The sequence below is a fragment of the Parus major genome, chromosome 2 (assembly GCF_001522545.3).
Source record: "Parus major isolate Abel chromosome 2, Parus_major1.1, whole genome shotgun sequence".
NCBI lineage: Eukaryota > Metazoa > Chordata > Aves > Passeriformes > Paridae > Parus > Parus major.
The window spans coordinates 66,799,849-66,817,107 of NC_031769.1; the positions used below are offsets into that span (position 1 = coordinate 66,799,849).

Genomic DNA, 17,259 nt, shown 5'->3' on the forward strand with positions numbered 1-17,259 from the left:
GGGGCCACCTCCGGAGTACGCTGGGGCGTGCAAGGAGAGGGGCGGTGCACTGTCCGAGCTCTGATTGGTGGCTGCCGCTATCACTCAGGACAGGACGGAGAGGGTTTGGCTTCTGTGCTGTAGCCCCGCCCCTCCACGGCGCTGATTGGTCACCCGCCGGGAGTTGCGGGGCCGGACGGGTGTGTTGGTCCCTCCTCCCGGGTCGTTGTCCCGGTTCCTGATGCCGCCTTGGAGCTCTAGAAGGGGTAATGCTGCCCCAGCTTGCGGGCACGAGGTGAGGGTTGAGGGCTTTGCCCTGTCCAGCCGCCCCCAAGAGTAGAGCAGCGCCCAGCGCTGCGGAGGTGCTTGGCGGGGAGCGGGGCACTGTGAGCGCCTCCCTCCTCTTCAAGAGGAGGAGACGCACCGAGACTCGGCAGAGCCCGGGTGTCTGCAGGGAGCAAAGATCCCAGCTCTGGGAGATAGATGGGAGCTGAAGCCATGAACTGCCCCTCCAGCAGTGCCCGTGATGCAGGAGCTCCATGGACTGTGAGGACGCAGAGGACAGGGACACAGAGGTCTGTGGCTCCAGGTCTGCCTGGAGAACGGTTCCCTGGGCAGCTGGGACAGTGAGGGCAGCCCTGGGTAGTGCAGCCTCCCCTTTGGCGGTGCCTTCAGCGTCTCAGAGCCCAGGCATTCCCAGGCCCTTGGTAGGAATCTTTAACTCTGCCTCACCAATGTTTTTTGTAGGGCCTGCTTGTGGGGAACATCTGGCTGAGGGCTTTGCCCTGGGAAGTGCCTGTACTGATCAGGGCTGGCCACCTCTAGAGCAGCCTGACTGCTCTCGTTTAACACAGCACTTGGCCTGGCTTTCCTCTGCACCTTCTCACCATTTGCACATAAAACACCAAGGGGAACAACTGCTTTCCTTGGTGTCCAGGTGGGTTCCGTGGTGTCTGTTTTCCAAACATGGAGGAGAATGGGTGAGTCTGAGTCAAAGCCAGCCAGGGTGATGGTGGAGAAGGTAGTGAGGAAAATAACAGAAAGCTGCAGAGCTGGTACAAAGCTTGAAACACACCTAGGGTTAAAGGTCTCCTGCCTTGTGAGAGAATGAGAGGAATTTCTTCAGGACAGGTCAGTGTTAATGTATTCCAGCCTAGCAGAAGCTCAGTGACTGCCCTGAGAGTGAATAGTTGTCAGCCTTCCCACCCCATTGCCATATGCGCATGTGGGACTAACAAATTTTAGAGACGAACGATAGTCATAACAAATCCCAGTGCATAAAGAGATTAATTCTACTGTGTAAGCATACTGGTTCAGTTTATCCCCTGAGCAGATCAAACCATTCAAGATTAAGGTCTTTAGTATGGATAATTACAAGCAATCCTTCATCAGGACAAGCTGCCTTCACTCTTGCCTAGTGACATCTGCAAGCCCCTGCAAATTCTTTGGTTCTTGGGCTACTTTGAGAGGCTCATCTTGGTTGTGAGTCTCACTAAGTTTCTGGTGGAAAATGACTGGAGGAGATGGCTGACTATTCTGTGTTTAGGACAAAGAAGTAGCTTGGTCTACTGCTGTAAAAATGCAATTTTTTTTTTCCTGAATTTCCTGTGAATCAAAAGGGGCTCCTATCTCATGTGTCATTGTGAGCTTTCAGAGGGAAAGGTCTCCAATTTGTGTCTAATTTCATGCTGGTTGAGATGCCTTTCAATCTATTCTTCCTCCATACCAGCTACCTACTAAGGCTGCAGGAAATGTAACAAATTCTCAGAATGTGTGCTGAAGAAAGGGTTTGTGATACAGTGTAGGGGTGGGGAAAGAGACAAGTAGAAAGGTAAATCCAAATGCCCTTCTCAGCTGAGAGAAAAGGGAGGTGGGGAGATTTATGTACCACCTAGATCTGGGAAAGTTTCAGGTGAGTTAATTCTATTGTCAGTCTGACAGAAATTGGGGGGTCCCTCTGTAGAAAAGGCTGTCACAGTCGAACTGTTCCACCATGTGTTATCTCCAGCTGCAGTCACAACTCTGGAGCATAGGAGGCCTGTAAAGTGGCCATTCCTCTCCCAAGTGCCTGGACCATGCAAACCCTTCCACAGGCAATATCCTGCCTTGTTTGGCCCAAAGAGAGGAAAATAGTGTGGCAGTTGGGTAGAAATGGCATTGGCAAAAGACCCTTTTCTCTGTGTGTGTTGAATGACTGGCATTGTGAGGGGAGCAACTCCAGGAGAGTTGCTGTCTGAGCCCCCAGGTACAAATGTGAAACTGGGACTCTGCCAAGGCTGAATGAAGGTGGTGGATGATCTGAGAACAAACAGAGTACAAACTCACAGGTTCAAACTGTTTTCAACCTACTCAGTTCACCAGAACATCCAGTCTTATTAGCAAAGCAGATTTACACATAATGATGGGAACCTGGGAGAATGCAGTATTTCAGTTCAACTATTTCTTCAAACATGTTTTCATAAATTACTGGCTGAAAGAAGAGAAAAAGCTTTGAGCAACCCAGAAAAAGGCTGCTCAAAGCTTTTTGCTTTTTACACACATGAAAGAGTTGAGAACAACTGGAGCACTGGTTTTCCTGACTACTCCCATAAAATATTTTAATTTGTTCAGTTACTTCTGATGGTTCAGGCTGGAAACCACCTGTTTCTGGCCATTGCATAGAGAATAAAAAAAAAAAAAAAAAAAAAAGAGAAAAAAAAAGAAAAGGCGATGTTTAGAAGAGGTAGTAGCACCGCTCTGCCGCTGATGTGTCCCTGAGGACAGATTTCTCTTTTAACTGCCCCTGTCATTTTTTGCCCTTCTTGGTGTTGCACCATCTCTTCACTGTGGTCATCTACTACTTGCAGGGTTTCCCTTGTATCCAGGTAATGCTCTACAGGGCTTCATTGCTGTACAGTGGGACATTGTCACCTCCAATGAACCATCACAGTCCCTGCAGCCAGGCTCCACCCTTGGTGCTGCATGGATTTGTTCCTTTTAGAACTGAACACCAGGGGAAAGTTTTCCAAAACTTCTTGTAAGGGATAAAATTGCAGAACAGTGAGATTTTCAATATGCTTATTAAATTGCAAGGAGGAGTCTTTTTACTCATGGTTGGATAGAAAATATGTATCTACTATTTTTGTCCTTCTGCAGGTTGTAGAAAATCTAGAAAAGACGGTAGTCAGTTATTGACATAGTGGGTCCCTTGAAATCTGCTGGATCATCAGGCAGAAAGACTAATTCAGTTCTCAAGAGGCATTATTTTCACCCACACATGGGATTTTCCTATCAGGAGCTCCCATCCCGTACAAAACATGGGAATCATCAGCATTAGCAGGGATTTAACTCTGGAGTTTTCAAGAAGGAACTCATTTGTCAGGGCCATCGGGGCACTAATAGGCTTTAATGGCCACAATCAGCTTCAGCTGGGGTCCCCCCCACACCCTGGCTCATGGGTCCTGGAGCCTAATTTCAGCTCAACACAGTGCCATCAGTCCCTGCCTGTGCTCTAGCTGTGTTACAGCCATCTCTGTGACTTGTTTGGGACTCCAGTGATCCAGGCACTGTTGTAGACATTGTTTCCTGAGTCTGTGAACAAGCTTACTGATTATTTTTGCCTCATTTATTTTAGCTGCTTCTATGGGGTGAAACATCCTGCTATTTCTGGACTGTTTTGTTGCTTGGGCTCTTGTGCCTCTTGGATGTTGATTGTTATATTTTCACCATAGGGCAAAAATCTTGTTGCTTCAGCTCCACAAAGAGGTAAAATTTGGGTAGTGGGGAAAGTGGAACTTTTTTGTTCACAAATTCAGAACAAAGATGTGAAAACACTGATATTTCTGTGATTTGGTATTGACCTTCCAAATGAGAAAGGCTGAATATAGCATGACCTTTGAAGCTGTGAAGTATGGGGAGTAGCAGTATGTGGTTTTGTAGCAGGAGGTCTATGTAGTTAGAATATTAGCCAAACTGAGAGCAATCAGACTTACATCACAAAGGAAAGGATGCTTTGTCATAAGCAGAACAGATCATAGAAAAAGATCCCAGATACCTTGGCTCAAAGAATATTTCAGGCTGATGAAGAAACTAAAACACAGACACATATGTAATGATTTTCTTAGCTTGCCTGCAGTTCCCCTATGCTAGCAAAGCATAGTGTCTGTCAACTTAAGCAGTATCTGCATGTCTTTGGTATGTTCATGAATAACTGCATTATAAATCTGACACAACTGCACTTGGGCACCTCAATGGGAGGTGGTCTTGTAATTTCAGAATTGAATATAATCTCTATCTTGTAAATCCAAGTATAATTGGTATAATTTCTGACCATATTTAGGACATTCTAGAGACAGAGACATGAAGTGACTCCAAAAACTCTGGTATGAAGGAAGAAACAGCTTGTCCCTTGGAGAAGGCAAGAGTGACATTTAGAGGATGATTCTTGATTTGTTTATGGAAGGGGCTGTGCAAATCTATTTTGATGAACTCAGTGACCAAGACATCCTTTCCAGTGCTGCATTTAGGTCTTTCAGCTAATGAGAGAATGGTGTGTGGGGGGTGCACAGGAGTTGCAACCCATCACTCAAAATCCAGCAGTATTATTGGTTTATTAAGGAAATTAGTGTGGGGTTTTGTTTCAAGCAGCTCTTATCAAGTATCTCTCTGAGCTTTACAGGCTACAGTGCTTATTGTAAGATCACATCTTGGTTCTGGCAGAAGTTAGTCTGTATCAAAGAGACAAGGAAACCATGCTAGAGAGAAAGGAAGTGACCTACTTAAAGTTGTAGAGGAGGGGGAAACCCAGCCTAAGTCAGAACTGTGGTCTCCTTCATTTCACTCATAGGCAATTCTTCCTCCAGCACAAAGATAACTTCTAGTCTCTACAGTCTAGAGCCTGTTCAGATCCTACCTTCCCCCTTCCCTTTTTCACATTGGCTCTGTTAAGGAGCTGCAGTTCCACTAGCTGCTCTTGTGTGTTGAGGAACAAATGAGCATGGTTGATTGACTCCTATTGCTAATTGGTATGCTAGAAGGAAAACATAGCATGCTGCAAGGAGCATTTTCTATAGCCTGTAGGGACTGTGATGAGGAAGGGGTAGGAAAAAATGCCTGGAAGGCAGTGAAGCAAGCTCTCCCAAGTGCTACTTAGCTCTAATGTGTCCCTGTTTGTACTGGATGATACTTCCTTGTTTGTCTGTAGCTCCTTCTCACTGGTTGAGCATGTTTCAGAGGCTTAGGGATTCTGACTCAATTTCCTATGTGCCTCCATGCTGAAAGATAGTCTTCATTTGTTATTGGACAGTGCTGAAAACTCTATCAGAGAAAAGTGACATAGTTTACTTAAAGCTGTTCAATCAGTCAGAAACCAAGTGTTGAGTGTTGCCTCTCCTTGGAAATTGGCCTCTGAGGAAGAGGAGCTGTATGTTGCCAGCTCAGTTCAGAGGTCACATATCAAATACTTGCAATAATATCCTCTCTGAGTTTTTAACTCAGCATTATTAATTGGTATTATTTAGCAACTATATTGGAATGAGTAAAAATTCCACACATTTTTTAGCTGCTTGTACACTGTTAGTGGGGACGTAGTAACAAAATTAAATTAGTTGCTCTGAATTACATGGACGCAGTCCTCTCTGCATTTAAGAGTTTCAGCACAGATTGGCTGCAGTGTGATGAGGATAGCTACTGGGCAGGAGTTATATTGAGTTGTCTTTGATCTAAAGTCTCCAAGCACTTACTCTCTTAAAATGAGAAACCATCATGTCCTTGTGCATAACTGGATGAGTTCACCTCCTGCTCTTCAAGGAGACACCACGACAAGATCTGCTGCTGCAACCCACAGACTTTTCCTCTCTGTCTTACAACTCCCCAATCTTATGAAAAATCTCTGTAAGGCTGCTGCATTAGTGCTGCCTCTGCTCTTGAGGCTGACAGCTTGCCAGTTTGATATGAAATTACTCTTCTGTCCTTTCTGTCCTTTGTTTTGCCATGAAAGGTATCAGATCTTTGCCATAATACATCACTTTCTTTCATCCTTGTCCCCATTATTTTCCTCCATTTTTGATCTCTCACGAAAGGTTGCTTTTCAAAAATCAGCTCCATCCTTATTATTTTTTTTTTTTTATGAGCAGGGAGAGAGGGGGTATGGGGTGGTAGATGGAAATGAACAATCCAGTAAATTAGTATTACCTTATTTTTCTCTTCCATACTTGATGTTTCTGTAAATTTTTAGGTTGGGGAGAGCACTAACTCTTTTCCTTGGACCTCTTGTACACCATTTGCTTTCACATTTCACCTAGTTAACCTTGTATTGAGACTTACAGCTTTGATTTCAGTTATAGCCACCTTAAGAAACAAGACCAATATTAATTAAGAGATAATAAGAAGATCACAGACTCCCTAGGTAGCTTTTCCAGTAGTTCATCATTATTAAATATATATTCCAATTTGGCATGCCTGGATGCTGCTTCGAGGCATTGTGTCCTATTATGTGGTCTTCCACAATATGCTGGAGGACTTGTAGTACTTTAGCCCTTCTGCCCAGGAAGCTGAATCCTCTCTGTGGGTGAGTTCTGCAAAGATTGCAGTGAACGAGCTCGTCTCTGGGCGAGTTCAGTTGTTTGTGTTCTGTACCATCTACAATATCACATGAACTATGAGCACTAGTCTAGACTTGGACTTGACAAGCACTAAAATGTCCTGCATTAAAGATCTAGGACTGCCCCAGGTCTAAGTCTTATTCTAAAATGCTTCATGTTTGTGCTCTACATCTCTGTGCTTGCTGTTACAGAAAGTAAGGTCCAGACTTGCTTTAATAAAGAGCAAATGAAGCATTTAAAGTATGCTCATTAAATAATCACCATTCATTCTATATACCAAATAAGACAAAAGATCTTATGATTGAAAAATTGCATATTGTTTAAAGACTGCAGATATAAAAAACAATGGGGGCTGGGGAATTGATGTAGCAATACAGTGCAACCAGTGTTAACAAAACATAAACGGACTTTGTGGTCTGTTCAGGGATCTGTTTCATGAACTAACACAGTAGCTGCTGGCTATAACTCTGTGGACTGACATAGAGAAGACACTCCCTACCCCATCTCTCTCTATCTGTTTAAAGAACAATTTTTCTTTTTCTGGGAAGTGTATGCTTATTATATTAGACAGATAAACCACATCATTCTATTGTACTCAAGAGTTCATAAAAAATTTAGCATGTTGCTAAGTCAAAACTGTAAGGCAATGCAATAAATTTTAAGTAAGTTTAAAGATGACAAATACGTTGATGCTTGCTTTAATTACAGTTTCATTTTGGTTCCACTGAAATGGTGGTTGCTGTATCAAGGAGCAGAAATCCAATCTAACTGCACTCCATTAAGTTGTTAGCTTTTTTTGACAATAAAAATTAATAGTTATGAACACTAATGAACACCTAGTGCTCTATGTATAGCTTAAATAATTACCTGCTCCAAAACATCTGCCTGAAAAGTCTGTAAATCTGATGGAACAGGAGGTGTTGTCCCTAGAAAGAAGAGTTTGGCATAATTCTTCAGTCAAAAAACTTCCAGTAATTCTTCTTTCATAGACACTGCACACTGAGATTATGTCAATATGAGGAAGTCAGAGTGACAAGGAACATTTGCAGGCACTCGGATACCATCACCTATGCTACAGAGCTGTTCCAGTGCCCCCCCAGAAACAACCTGAGTGCTGTGAAATGGTCTCTGCACAACATTTTGGAGGTTTAAAGAATTTGCTATTCAGGCTGCAGCATGCCAGTTTTAACCTCAGCATGCAGAACATTTCCAGGCACATTTAGCCTACTAATATAAACACAGCCTAAGAGATTCAGAATGTAGTGACAGAGTCCCCAGAGCGAGAAGGAGAATGGGTCTTCAGTCAAGAGGTAATAAATAAAGCACCTTTCCCTTCCCAAAACTCTTGTATTCTTGAGTTTTTAATTTGGATTGCATACTGATTTAACTTATTTTTTCATTATTTCTTAAAGCAGATGAGACTCTGTCCTGCTTTAAGACAAATCTGGGAGGAAACCTCTGAATGGGGTCTCTCTAGAAGGCATATTCAAGTAGCCCCTTCCCCTACTGGTTCGGGAAAAGATTTTCTTGGAGAAAAGTGGAAAAAACATGTTTATTTAACAAGAAAAGTATTCATGAGCATAAAAATATTAATAATATTAACAATAAAACCTCCTGCTGTTCTGAAGAGATGGCAAATTCAGAAAGTCCTTGCTGTGAGCTGGGCTTGCTCAGTCTCTTATCAGTCCCTCCAGTGCTGGAAAACACCAAGGCCCAGGTTCTGGTGGGCCACAGGTGTGAGCTTCCTGTGCTCTTCTGAATTTCTGGTCCAGAGCAGGGCCATTCAGTCCCAGAGAAAGGGAAAAAAAACCAAAACCAAACCAACATAGTCCAAGGAACTCCTCTGCCTCAGCTAGCTAAAAACTAACTAAAAGTGAAGAAGAGCTCTCTCCCAGTGTCCCTGCTGCAGACAACAAGAGTCCCTGAGAAGGAAAATGTGTGGAAGCAAGTCCAGTTTCTGAAAACAAACTGCACACTTCTTCTCCTCACCCTCTGCTGTCACAACCAGTCTTAAAGTTGCAGAACTTGATAACCAGCATAAACAGAACAGGCAACCGGGGATACAAGCATCATAAAGTCACCCCAGGACAGACTCTTACCTTGTAAAATCTTTTCTACCAAACAATGTAAAAAACTAATGCAACATTATAACTATAAAATATAAATTATAAACTTTTAAAGCCAGAAATAGGTTTTGCTTTTATTTATGCTGCTGTTCTGCATAATTCTAGACATCTATATTTAATAAAAAATATAAAAATATTTAAAGTGTATTATTGACTAAGACCAGTCAAATACTGGTGTAATTAATTATTGGCACTTCTGGCAAAATGTAAGGTTTGATTTTGGTTTCTATACAAGTTTTTCAAGCAGTAAGTCAATCTTCAGAACTGAACAAGACTACCAACATGTTTCAAGACTAGAATGCAGAAATTTTGTGTAACACATTATTCTTGAATTTGTATTTGTCTTGCATTTTGTTCTTATCTTCAGACAATCATTCTATTTGAAAGGAAGATTATTTTTTTTTATTTTTTTTATCCTATGGAAGACCAAATATTGTGATGTGAACTTTTTGATTTATTGGAGGTACTCACTGAGAACTGGTTGTTAAAAAGATATGTTCCCAAAAGTCTGTGCAAAAAGGAGAGCTCTAGAAAGTCTGTTCTCAGTAAACTTATTCTTCTTGGATTTGCATCAAAGTACTAAGAAGATCCAGTCTTTGGCAGCCAAAGAGGGCCTTGGCGAGTTTTCCAACTGTAGCACCTTTAGAGCCTTCCCTCATTACCCATTTGAGCAGCATTTGGTAAACCTTTTCTTTTAGTCCATCTCGTTCATAGTCATGATCAATTTCATCTATCTCAGGATCACTGAAGCCCAGTTTCCGAGCACAGTGCTTCCACTGCTTAGCCAGCTTTTCTCTCACTAGATTCAAATGCTTTTCTGTCAGGACAGTAGTATTGTCTGAAAAAAGAAGAGTGTAAGAGAATTGCATCATTCAACAGTTCTGCTCCTTTCACTCTCTCTCTTCTATCCTCCCCCAACTATTTATTGGTAGTATCTGGAAACAAAATCTTAGTGATGCAATCAGACGTGCATTTCATATGGAAGCAGCATAACCCAGTGAGGCAAGAAATGTCCAGACAGACCATGTGTATTCACAGGTCAGTTGCTGGACTTGCTCTGTGATCTGAAGCTATCAGAGGTTGTCACTTAAACCTGCAAGATTGAAGAAGAACCTTTCTAGAGTTCTTAGAATTGTATATGTTTTATATTCTGAGACACAAATGTCACTTAGGATACAGGGGATAGTTTAATTCAGTACTGACCAATGAAAATATATTACATTTCAAAATTGTTCAACTTCTATCTGAATGAAGTTGTTGTGGCTCTTGAATATATGGTTTAACTTCTAGTTTTCCCTGTGTTTTGTCAGGCACTGGACTATAATCTGTATGGGTCCATTCCAACTCAGGATATTCTACGATTTAAACTAGAAGTCAGGTGAGGATCTCCAATCTTAGCCTTGCTTCTACCCATTTGAGTGTTTTATACATTCCAAACCAAATGATTCTCAAATAATTATATGGGGTGAATACATAAAAAATAGGGAGCTATTATCTTACCAAATGTACCCATTGCTTTATAATGTGTATAAATTGCTTCCATAGCAACAGGACAAGTGCTGACATGCGGGTTCTGCTCTTCAATCTTCATGTGACTGTAGGATCCAATTTGAATTCCAGAGCTGTTATTTATGTTGTACTTGATTGAATCATCTGTATAAGGAACTTTAACACAAATTTACAAACAACAACATTAGGTTCAAATATCAAGAAGTAACATAAGAAGGAAGAAGTTCCACTGATAAGGGGAGTGATATTCATGGCACTTGATGTAGAAATAGCCATTTACTGGCAACTGTGCTGTGAGCGTATTTTCACTGTGCAGTGTGACACCAATGTACTTTAGTGAAAGCCCAGTCTATTTTAAGACAAGAGTGCCACAACCAAGCTGATAGTTACTAGACTGTAAATAATGTTCTCTGTGCCTTGGGAGTGCATAGTAGCAGTCTTGCTTTCTGCTGCCTAACAGCTTCAGGAGGCCAGCCTTGACTCAAACGCTCCTTTCGTTTAAATCTTAAAGCCTCACTTCTGCCTCTCAGCTCTACTTTTCATAGATGTAAGTTCAGATTTACAGTCATGACTTCTGAGTTCTGTGAGACTACAGCAAATCATTTCATGTTGCTCATAACATATGATTACTAAAACACATAATCTTTTGTTTACTGTTGTCTGATTTGTCACTATTGATGTTAGCTGATGTCAGTTTTCTGTTCTCTTGACAGTGTTTTCTGAGCTCTGCCTGGATAATCATCCACTAAACATTCTAACTCTAGCTTAAATGGTAAATCTCACAACCTGGGTCTAAAACTGAAGTCCAGATACTTAGAATGATACACCAAACTCTGTACTTCCCCGGAAATCATGGTTATGTTCTTGTTATACACTCAATTGCAATGTGAAAGTGTGAAAATCTGTTATGTATGAAAATCTAAGTGCACTTAATATATGCTAACCTGAGACTGGAAGTCAGAAATATTATATGCATGATTAGATTGATGAAGTTGCAAAAAAGGAAAGCATTTTATCATGTCTCATAACATTATTACTTCTACTCATAACATTATGATTCCTGTATCCTTTTTTTTTTAAGAGCTAGAGGACTCAGGGAACACATCATATTTGTAGTTAAAAACATAAAGAAACCTCATGTTTGCTATATTCTTATCTAGCAATAAAATGAATTTAGCATAAGATATGAAAATGTATACAAATAATTTGTCAATATTACAGTATTAACAGTAAAAATTACTGTGCTTATAAATCTCCTTTCCCAAGCCTTTACACTTAGCAGCTTCTCAGGTTTGGGTCATCATTTAAGGGATGCAGAGCCAAGAAAACACAAACCTGCTCTTTCAAGTTTTCTTTGTAATATAGACCACTTAGAAACCGGACAGGCCTTTGAAAGGGTTAATTAAAGAATTCAGAGTGCTCCAAGCAACACAACATGAAAAGAGCATATATTAATAACTCCTGAAGGATATTACATTATTTTAGGGGTTCAAGGCAGTAGAACTGTAGAGACCTGTGTCCCAATGAAGGCCAATCAGTGTGAAGCCTGTAGCTAGAAATTTGTATTAAAATCCAGAGCAAAATAGGACAAAGCGTCCCAAATGTGTGTGTGATTCTAGAGCTGGGGAGAGTGACAGCAACTTGAAGTTTAATCTCAGAAAGTGACTAGCTTAGGTGTCCAGTAGATTTTAAAATTCATACATAAAATAATGTATTGTCCTTGATTTATCAAATACACATTTCATGGTGTGTTTAGGTCTTGCTAGAGATAGGAACTAGTTTTTACCTACTGATAATGAAAACTCCAGCTATGGTTAGAGGTATTTAGCAATAACAGAAATTATTTCAAGTTCCTGAAGTATTTTGCTTCATTGCTCAGGATGCAATGCACAGCCTGGTGCCTACCAGGGCAGATGAAGGCCACAGCACTTACCTGGGCTTACTCTGGATGCACTAGGATAGTATGGAAACATTCCCCTTGTGAAAGAAGTGGAATCCCTGTAACCTGTAGAAAGAACAAAAAACAAAGAAATGCCAAAAGCATTATGTAAATAGAAAAGTAGATATACATAACAGTGACTGCCATATTTGTAACAATGTGAGTATACAGTGCTCTTAAATACAGAGATGAGAAGCTTTTTAATTAGCAGGATTATGTCTCCATTAATAACTTTAGTTTAAGCATGATCTTATTGTGGTTTTGCTGAGTTACTAATAACCTTAACCATCCTTGGATCTCAGCAAGGACAGTGGGCTTCCACATGGGTGTAGGAGTATCTGGCAGTGTGGGATCACAGAGCACTGCAATTATAGACTGAGCTGCCTTGTATAAGGTATTCGAACTGGCAAATTCCAAACTCCTACGTGTGAGTTTTCGAATGCTCACAGATGAGTTCTGCAACTCATACTGGGGCAGCAAGAGCAGATGGGTTACTGTCACCCAACAATTCAATGAGGAGCTGAAATGCAGCTCTTGTGCACCTCTGGTATCTGCTACACTATTTCATGCAGCTTTCCTATAATAACTGTTTTCTTTATTTCTCTCAAACAGAAGATTTTCCTGTATTAGTGATGCCTGCCTTCTGACATGACAGCCCTCCAATTCATTTCAGTAAATGAACTCACATAAACAACTAATCACAGCTTCTGCATAGATAATTTAACAGAATAACACCTTTGTGACATTCTGCTTGTAAAAAGCTAAGCATCCTTCATATTCTTGTGAGATGACCTGGAAAATAACACCATGCTAAAAATATCCAAGAGTAGGAGCAGGCATCTCTTGCTGTCTCTAGTTCCTCAAAGTTATATCTTGTATATCTTATCTCTAGTTACCACTTATTTATATGTTTTGTTAATGCCCAATATTCTCTTCCTTCTTTGTCTCCATACCTTTTCACTCCATGGCTTACCAGCAAACACCAGCAGAAGCTCTCCCTGAGCACCAGGCAGAGCTCTCTGGAGAAACCAGTTACAAGCCTTAGCTCCTTGCTGGCTCCCTAGGTTCGAAAGTCTCTCAACTTGCTGCAAGTCAAGCTAAAAAATACCCATCTATTTTCTGAAATGCTACATATGTTGCATGAGCAGAACCTATGGTAGGAATGTTACAGTTTTGGGAGTCAAAGTTCTCAGCTTTCCTAGACTGGTAGCAGCTCCTGGTTTTAGGAGCTGCTTTAGCAGTACTTGCTGTCTGCTCTTCCTTGGCTGGTAGCTGAAGAGTCAGGTGCTGGGTCTTATGCTCTTCTGTTACACTGATGCTTTAGAAATGGTTCATCTGAAATTGGCAGCCTGACATTAGTGAAAGCAGCACAATTAAGTCAAAGCTAGAGCATTTTAACTTTGAGTAAACAAAGAGAACTTAATGAAATAAATTCACCCTTGCTGTATTACAGACCAGCCTGCAATAAGCAGGTTGTTCCATGACCTACAAAACTCTCCTGATGACTTCACTGAATAGAGGAAAAGTGTGTTTTCAGAAACATAAGTGTTGGGGAAGGAGGAATCTCACCTGTATCTGTGTCTGAATTCTTTGAATACCGGTTTACATTTGTCTGTGACTGCTGGTTTTGTCCAGATTCTGGCACAGGAGGTTTACTTAGGCTAAAGTTGCTGGCTGAACACAACCCATAGGCATCCACTGGGTTTCCTGTTGAAAGACTGTTGGGACTGGGCCCGTAAAAAACATCTACATTTCCCCTTTTTGGTGTTGTTGCAGCTGCCTGTGGCCAGATATTTGGATCAATGCTTGCCCATAAATATGGATTAGTGTTTGATGTTTTTTCAGCTCTTGGATATAGTTCATTCCTCTGAGAAGTAGGAGATGGCTTTGCAAAGGGATCACAGGAAACTCTCCGTCTCCTTTCCTCCTCTATCATTTCAGGGCTGTATACAACAGGTGGAACTGCTTTATCCATCCGGCTCCCAAACGCGTGGTAGTTATATTCATGCTGAAGTTTTCTTTCCAGATTATCAACAGATGGAAATGAGGTCTCACAGCTCTCGACAGGCTGGCTCTCAGGGTAGGCAGCAAGCAGGGCTACATTAACCTCACTGGTCATGGGACCTTGAGAGCTGTGTAGAGAATTAGGCTGATCTGAAAGAGAAGAACATTAAATGTTTGAAAACATTCAGATGCAAGTGTTTGACTTGTTGCAGTGATACTAAAATCTATTAATCTAATTTATTATTATTTTATATCTAAAAGGTTTCAATAAAACATTACTTCCAGCGTAAGAAATTCTATAAAATAAAACACAGCTTTATTGATAAGTAGAATAGATTTTTATTTAGGAAGTACAGGTTTGCTTAAGCTATCTGTGTTAAAATCTCACTATCTTGAGTAGTGTCAGAATTCACTGCATACTCAGCTTATGCTGACATCAGCTGATAATTTTTAGCCATTGAAACAAACATTCCTGGTGGCATTTGTAGGGTCTGATTTACTGGTGTGTCTCCTGTGGCATTAACTGGAGTTTGATCGGTGCAAAACTGAAGTGTAACAGGATGGAAGATAATGCCACTGTAATAACAGGTGTAATTTCATACAGCACAAATAATTTTCCATTAAAATCTTATTTAAAAATGATTATGTAAAGTGTCCTGTCTGGGTATTTAGTGATGAATACTCTTGTCCCAAAGAATACATTTTTACAAGTAATGTCTACCAGATAAAATAGTCTGTGCCATCTACATTTTTCAAACTAATTCTCAGTAAGGAAGCTCTACTTCAGAATTGAGCTAGATGGAGTTATAATCTGTATGATGCTGTAGCATTTGAAGACTAAATAAGAAACATAAAAATCTGTTTGATACTACTTGTATTTTTAAGGGTAGGACTACTGATTCTTTCTTAAAGTTCTGAAAGCTTCACACATTTCTAAAAAATATCATACATTGCTTGTAGCAAAGGACACTTACAGAACACTGTAAAACTGGAATAAAGTGTATGTGTGGGCTTCTATTTAGCTCAGATAATGCCAGTGAAATGGGTCCCCCCCCAAATAACGTTGTTTCAGCCCATATTAGGCAGGACCAAAACTAGTTCCTTATATTAGTACACCTTCAGTCAGACTTGCTCTGCTTGTTTTGCTACCACTGCTGGAGAGGAAGTGTGAGGAATGGCTAATACAGAAATAACCCCAAAGTGACAGCTCTTAGCAATTCAGTATTAGCATAAACTATATGGCAGCTATTCTCCAGGGCAAGCTTGAGATGTAGGAACAGATCCTGTGGGATACTATTCACTTCCACTGTCTGAGTGACGCCCATTGACTAGAGAAAAACCTCTGCCTATGACTGACAGGCTGGCAATATGGCATCTTTCTACAGTGGAGATTCACAACAGTCTTGTACTTAAAACATGAGAGCATCTGCATTCTGCAGCAGTCACACATGATACTTTCTGCTCTTACTTTCAGGAATTGTAACTACACTCACTTAAAAAATACATGAGTGGGGCTCCCTTAAGTGTATCAATTTTACTGAGGAACAGTTGTAGCAAACCTAGTTTTGAGGAAGAATTTTTAGTTGCATTACAATTTAATATTATTAATTTGATCTTGTCTTAGGTAACTCAGCAGAATTTTATTTCCACTGGATTTTTTATTATTTCACGTAATTCAGTGTTTTTGCAAGTAAGATCCTGTGTCCTTCGACATTAAGAAACTTTGGTAAGAGAATTCCAGATACACTACTACAAAACTCTAACTGTATCATATTAGATATATTATCACAGATATATTATCAAATATTAGAGAGCCAGTCCTATAAAATCACAAAACATGCAACTCATCCAAGATTTGATGAAAGTATGAGAGAAAAGAGAGAAAAAAAATTATCTACTAGTGTTTCTCAGATTCCTTAGGGAGCAAGGTCCTAAACAAAGGAACACTTTACAATTATATATCTTGGTCATATTCAGAGCATTCAAAAGAAACGACGGAGGGCAAAAAAGAAAAATTAATTAAATTAAAGCCTACAAACCAAGCAGTTGGCATGAGTAAAGAAATGAAAGATTAAGTATGAAAAGTAATTATCAAAGTGACCATTGTAAAGCTTAATGTTGAACAAAATTTTTTGCATGGAAGAGGAAAGCAGAAAAGTCTAAAAGGAGATGAGTTTGAACTGTAGATGATGGAAAATTTGAAATTGTGTGACTTCTGGGAACAAATAACATATCAGTGATTACAATTCTTTCTGAGGTGCTGAATAATTGAGTCTCTTAATAACCCTTAATGGTAAGGTTACTTGCTTTGTACACAACTTCATCTTTGGCAAATACACAGAATAATTATGTGCTAGTGACTTACCTACTTGACCATTGCTGGTATCTTCTGGTACAGCATCTATTTGAAGGGATTCCATGCTATGCAGCAGTTCATTTGACTCAGGCCACATTTTCTGCATGTAAGAAAGAACAAATGATTAAATTATAGGCAAAAGCTTAAACAAAGGGAGTACCTGTAGAGTATGAAACAGAACAGATTCACTGTGAAGTGACTTGGATGAACAGATTCTGTGAATCTCTGGGAAGAGATACCAGAGATACTCATTCAGAGAGCACAGCCTGACTGGAAATACCTACTGCTTTGCTACAGGTGGGAAAAATATTTTCTTCAATCAAGTGAGGGAGGACTACAATGTAACTGCAGTATATAATACTCTGAGTTTACCAAAAAATACCCTTGCCTACATGAATGTAAGCTTAATCCACAGTGGCTATAGTATATGGTATTTATTAGCCAGACTTTTGGCAATGAATCTTGATGAGGGGATGCTGCTGAGGTAAAAGTAGCAAACATGCATCCTGTTCTGTGGATCTATATTTAGTAAGTTCATTCATCAGTGGGGAAGAAGAGGTGAGAAATAATTAAAATTCAGGAATAGGCACATTGACTTTTATAAAGCTGATTGGGAATGTGGAGTTTAGAAGAAATTTTTAGAATGGATCAGTGCAATTTCCCATCTATAACCCTCATCTCACTTAACTAGAGTGAAGGCAAAATCTACTCCTGGTTCTACTCTTTTGATGTTCCCAATATTTGGTCTTTGCTGGAAGTTATTTT

At 40.3% G+C, this 17,259-nt stretch overlaps 1 protein-coding gene and 1 long non-coding RNA gene across 4 annotated transcripts in view; one reads left to right on the forward strand and one right to left on the reverse strand.

The window, feature by feature from the left end:
- The first annotated feature begins 198 nt into the window (after positions 1–198).
- LOC117243912 lies at positions 199–11,651 on the forward strand. Its single transcript, XR_004495992.1, has 3 exons — positions 199–274; positions 9,997–10,064; positions 10,909–11,651. It is a non-coding gene; the product is annotated as an uncharacterized LOC117243912 (long non-coding RNA).
- RIPK1 (receptor interacting serine/threonine kinase 1) overlaps positions 9,052–17,259 on the reverse strand; it is a 23,764-nt gene continuing 15,556 nt past the window's right edge. For all 3 annotated transcript variants that reach the window (XM_015617701.3, XM_015617699.3, XM_015617702.3), the window contains 5 exons: positions 16,504–16,594; positions 13,704–14,288; positions 12,129–12,200; positions 10,187–10,351; positions 9,052–9,524 (listed from right to left, as the gene is read on the reverse strand). In XM_015617701.3, the coding sequence (XP_015473187.1) occupies positions 9,238–9,524; positions 10,187–10,351; positions 12,129–12,200; positions 13,704–14,288; positions 16,504–16,594 (1,200 nt within the window). In that variant the 3' untranslated portion in view covers positions 9,052–9,237. The remainder of the gene's footprint in view (positions 9,525–10,186; positions 10,352–12,128; positions 12,201–13,703; positions 14,289–16,503; positions 16,595–17,259) is intronic.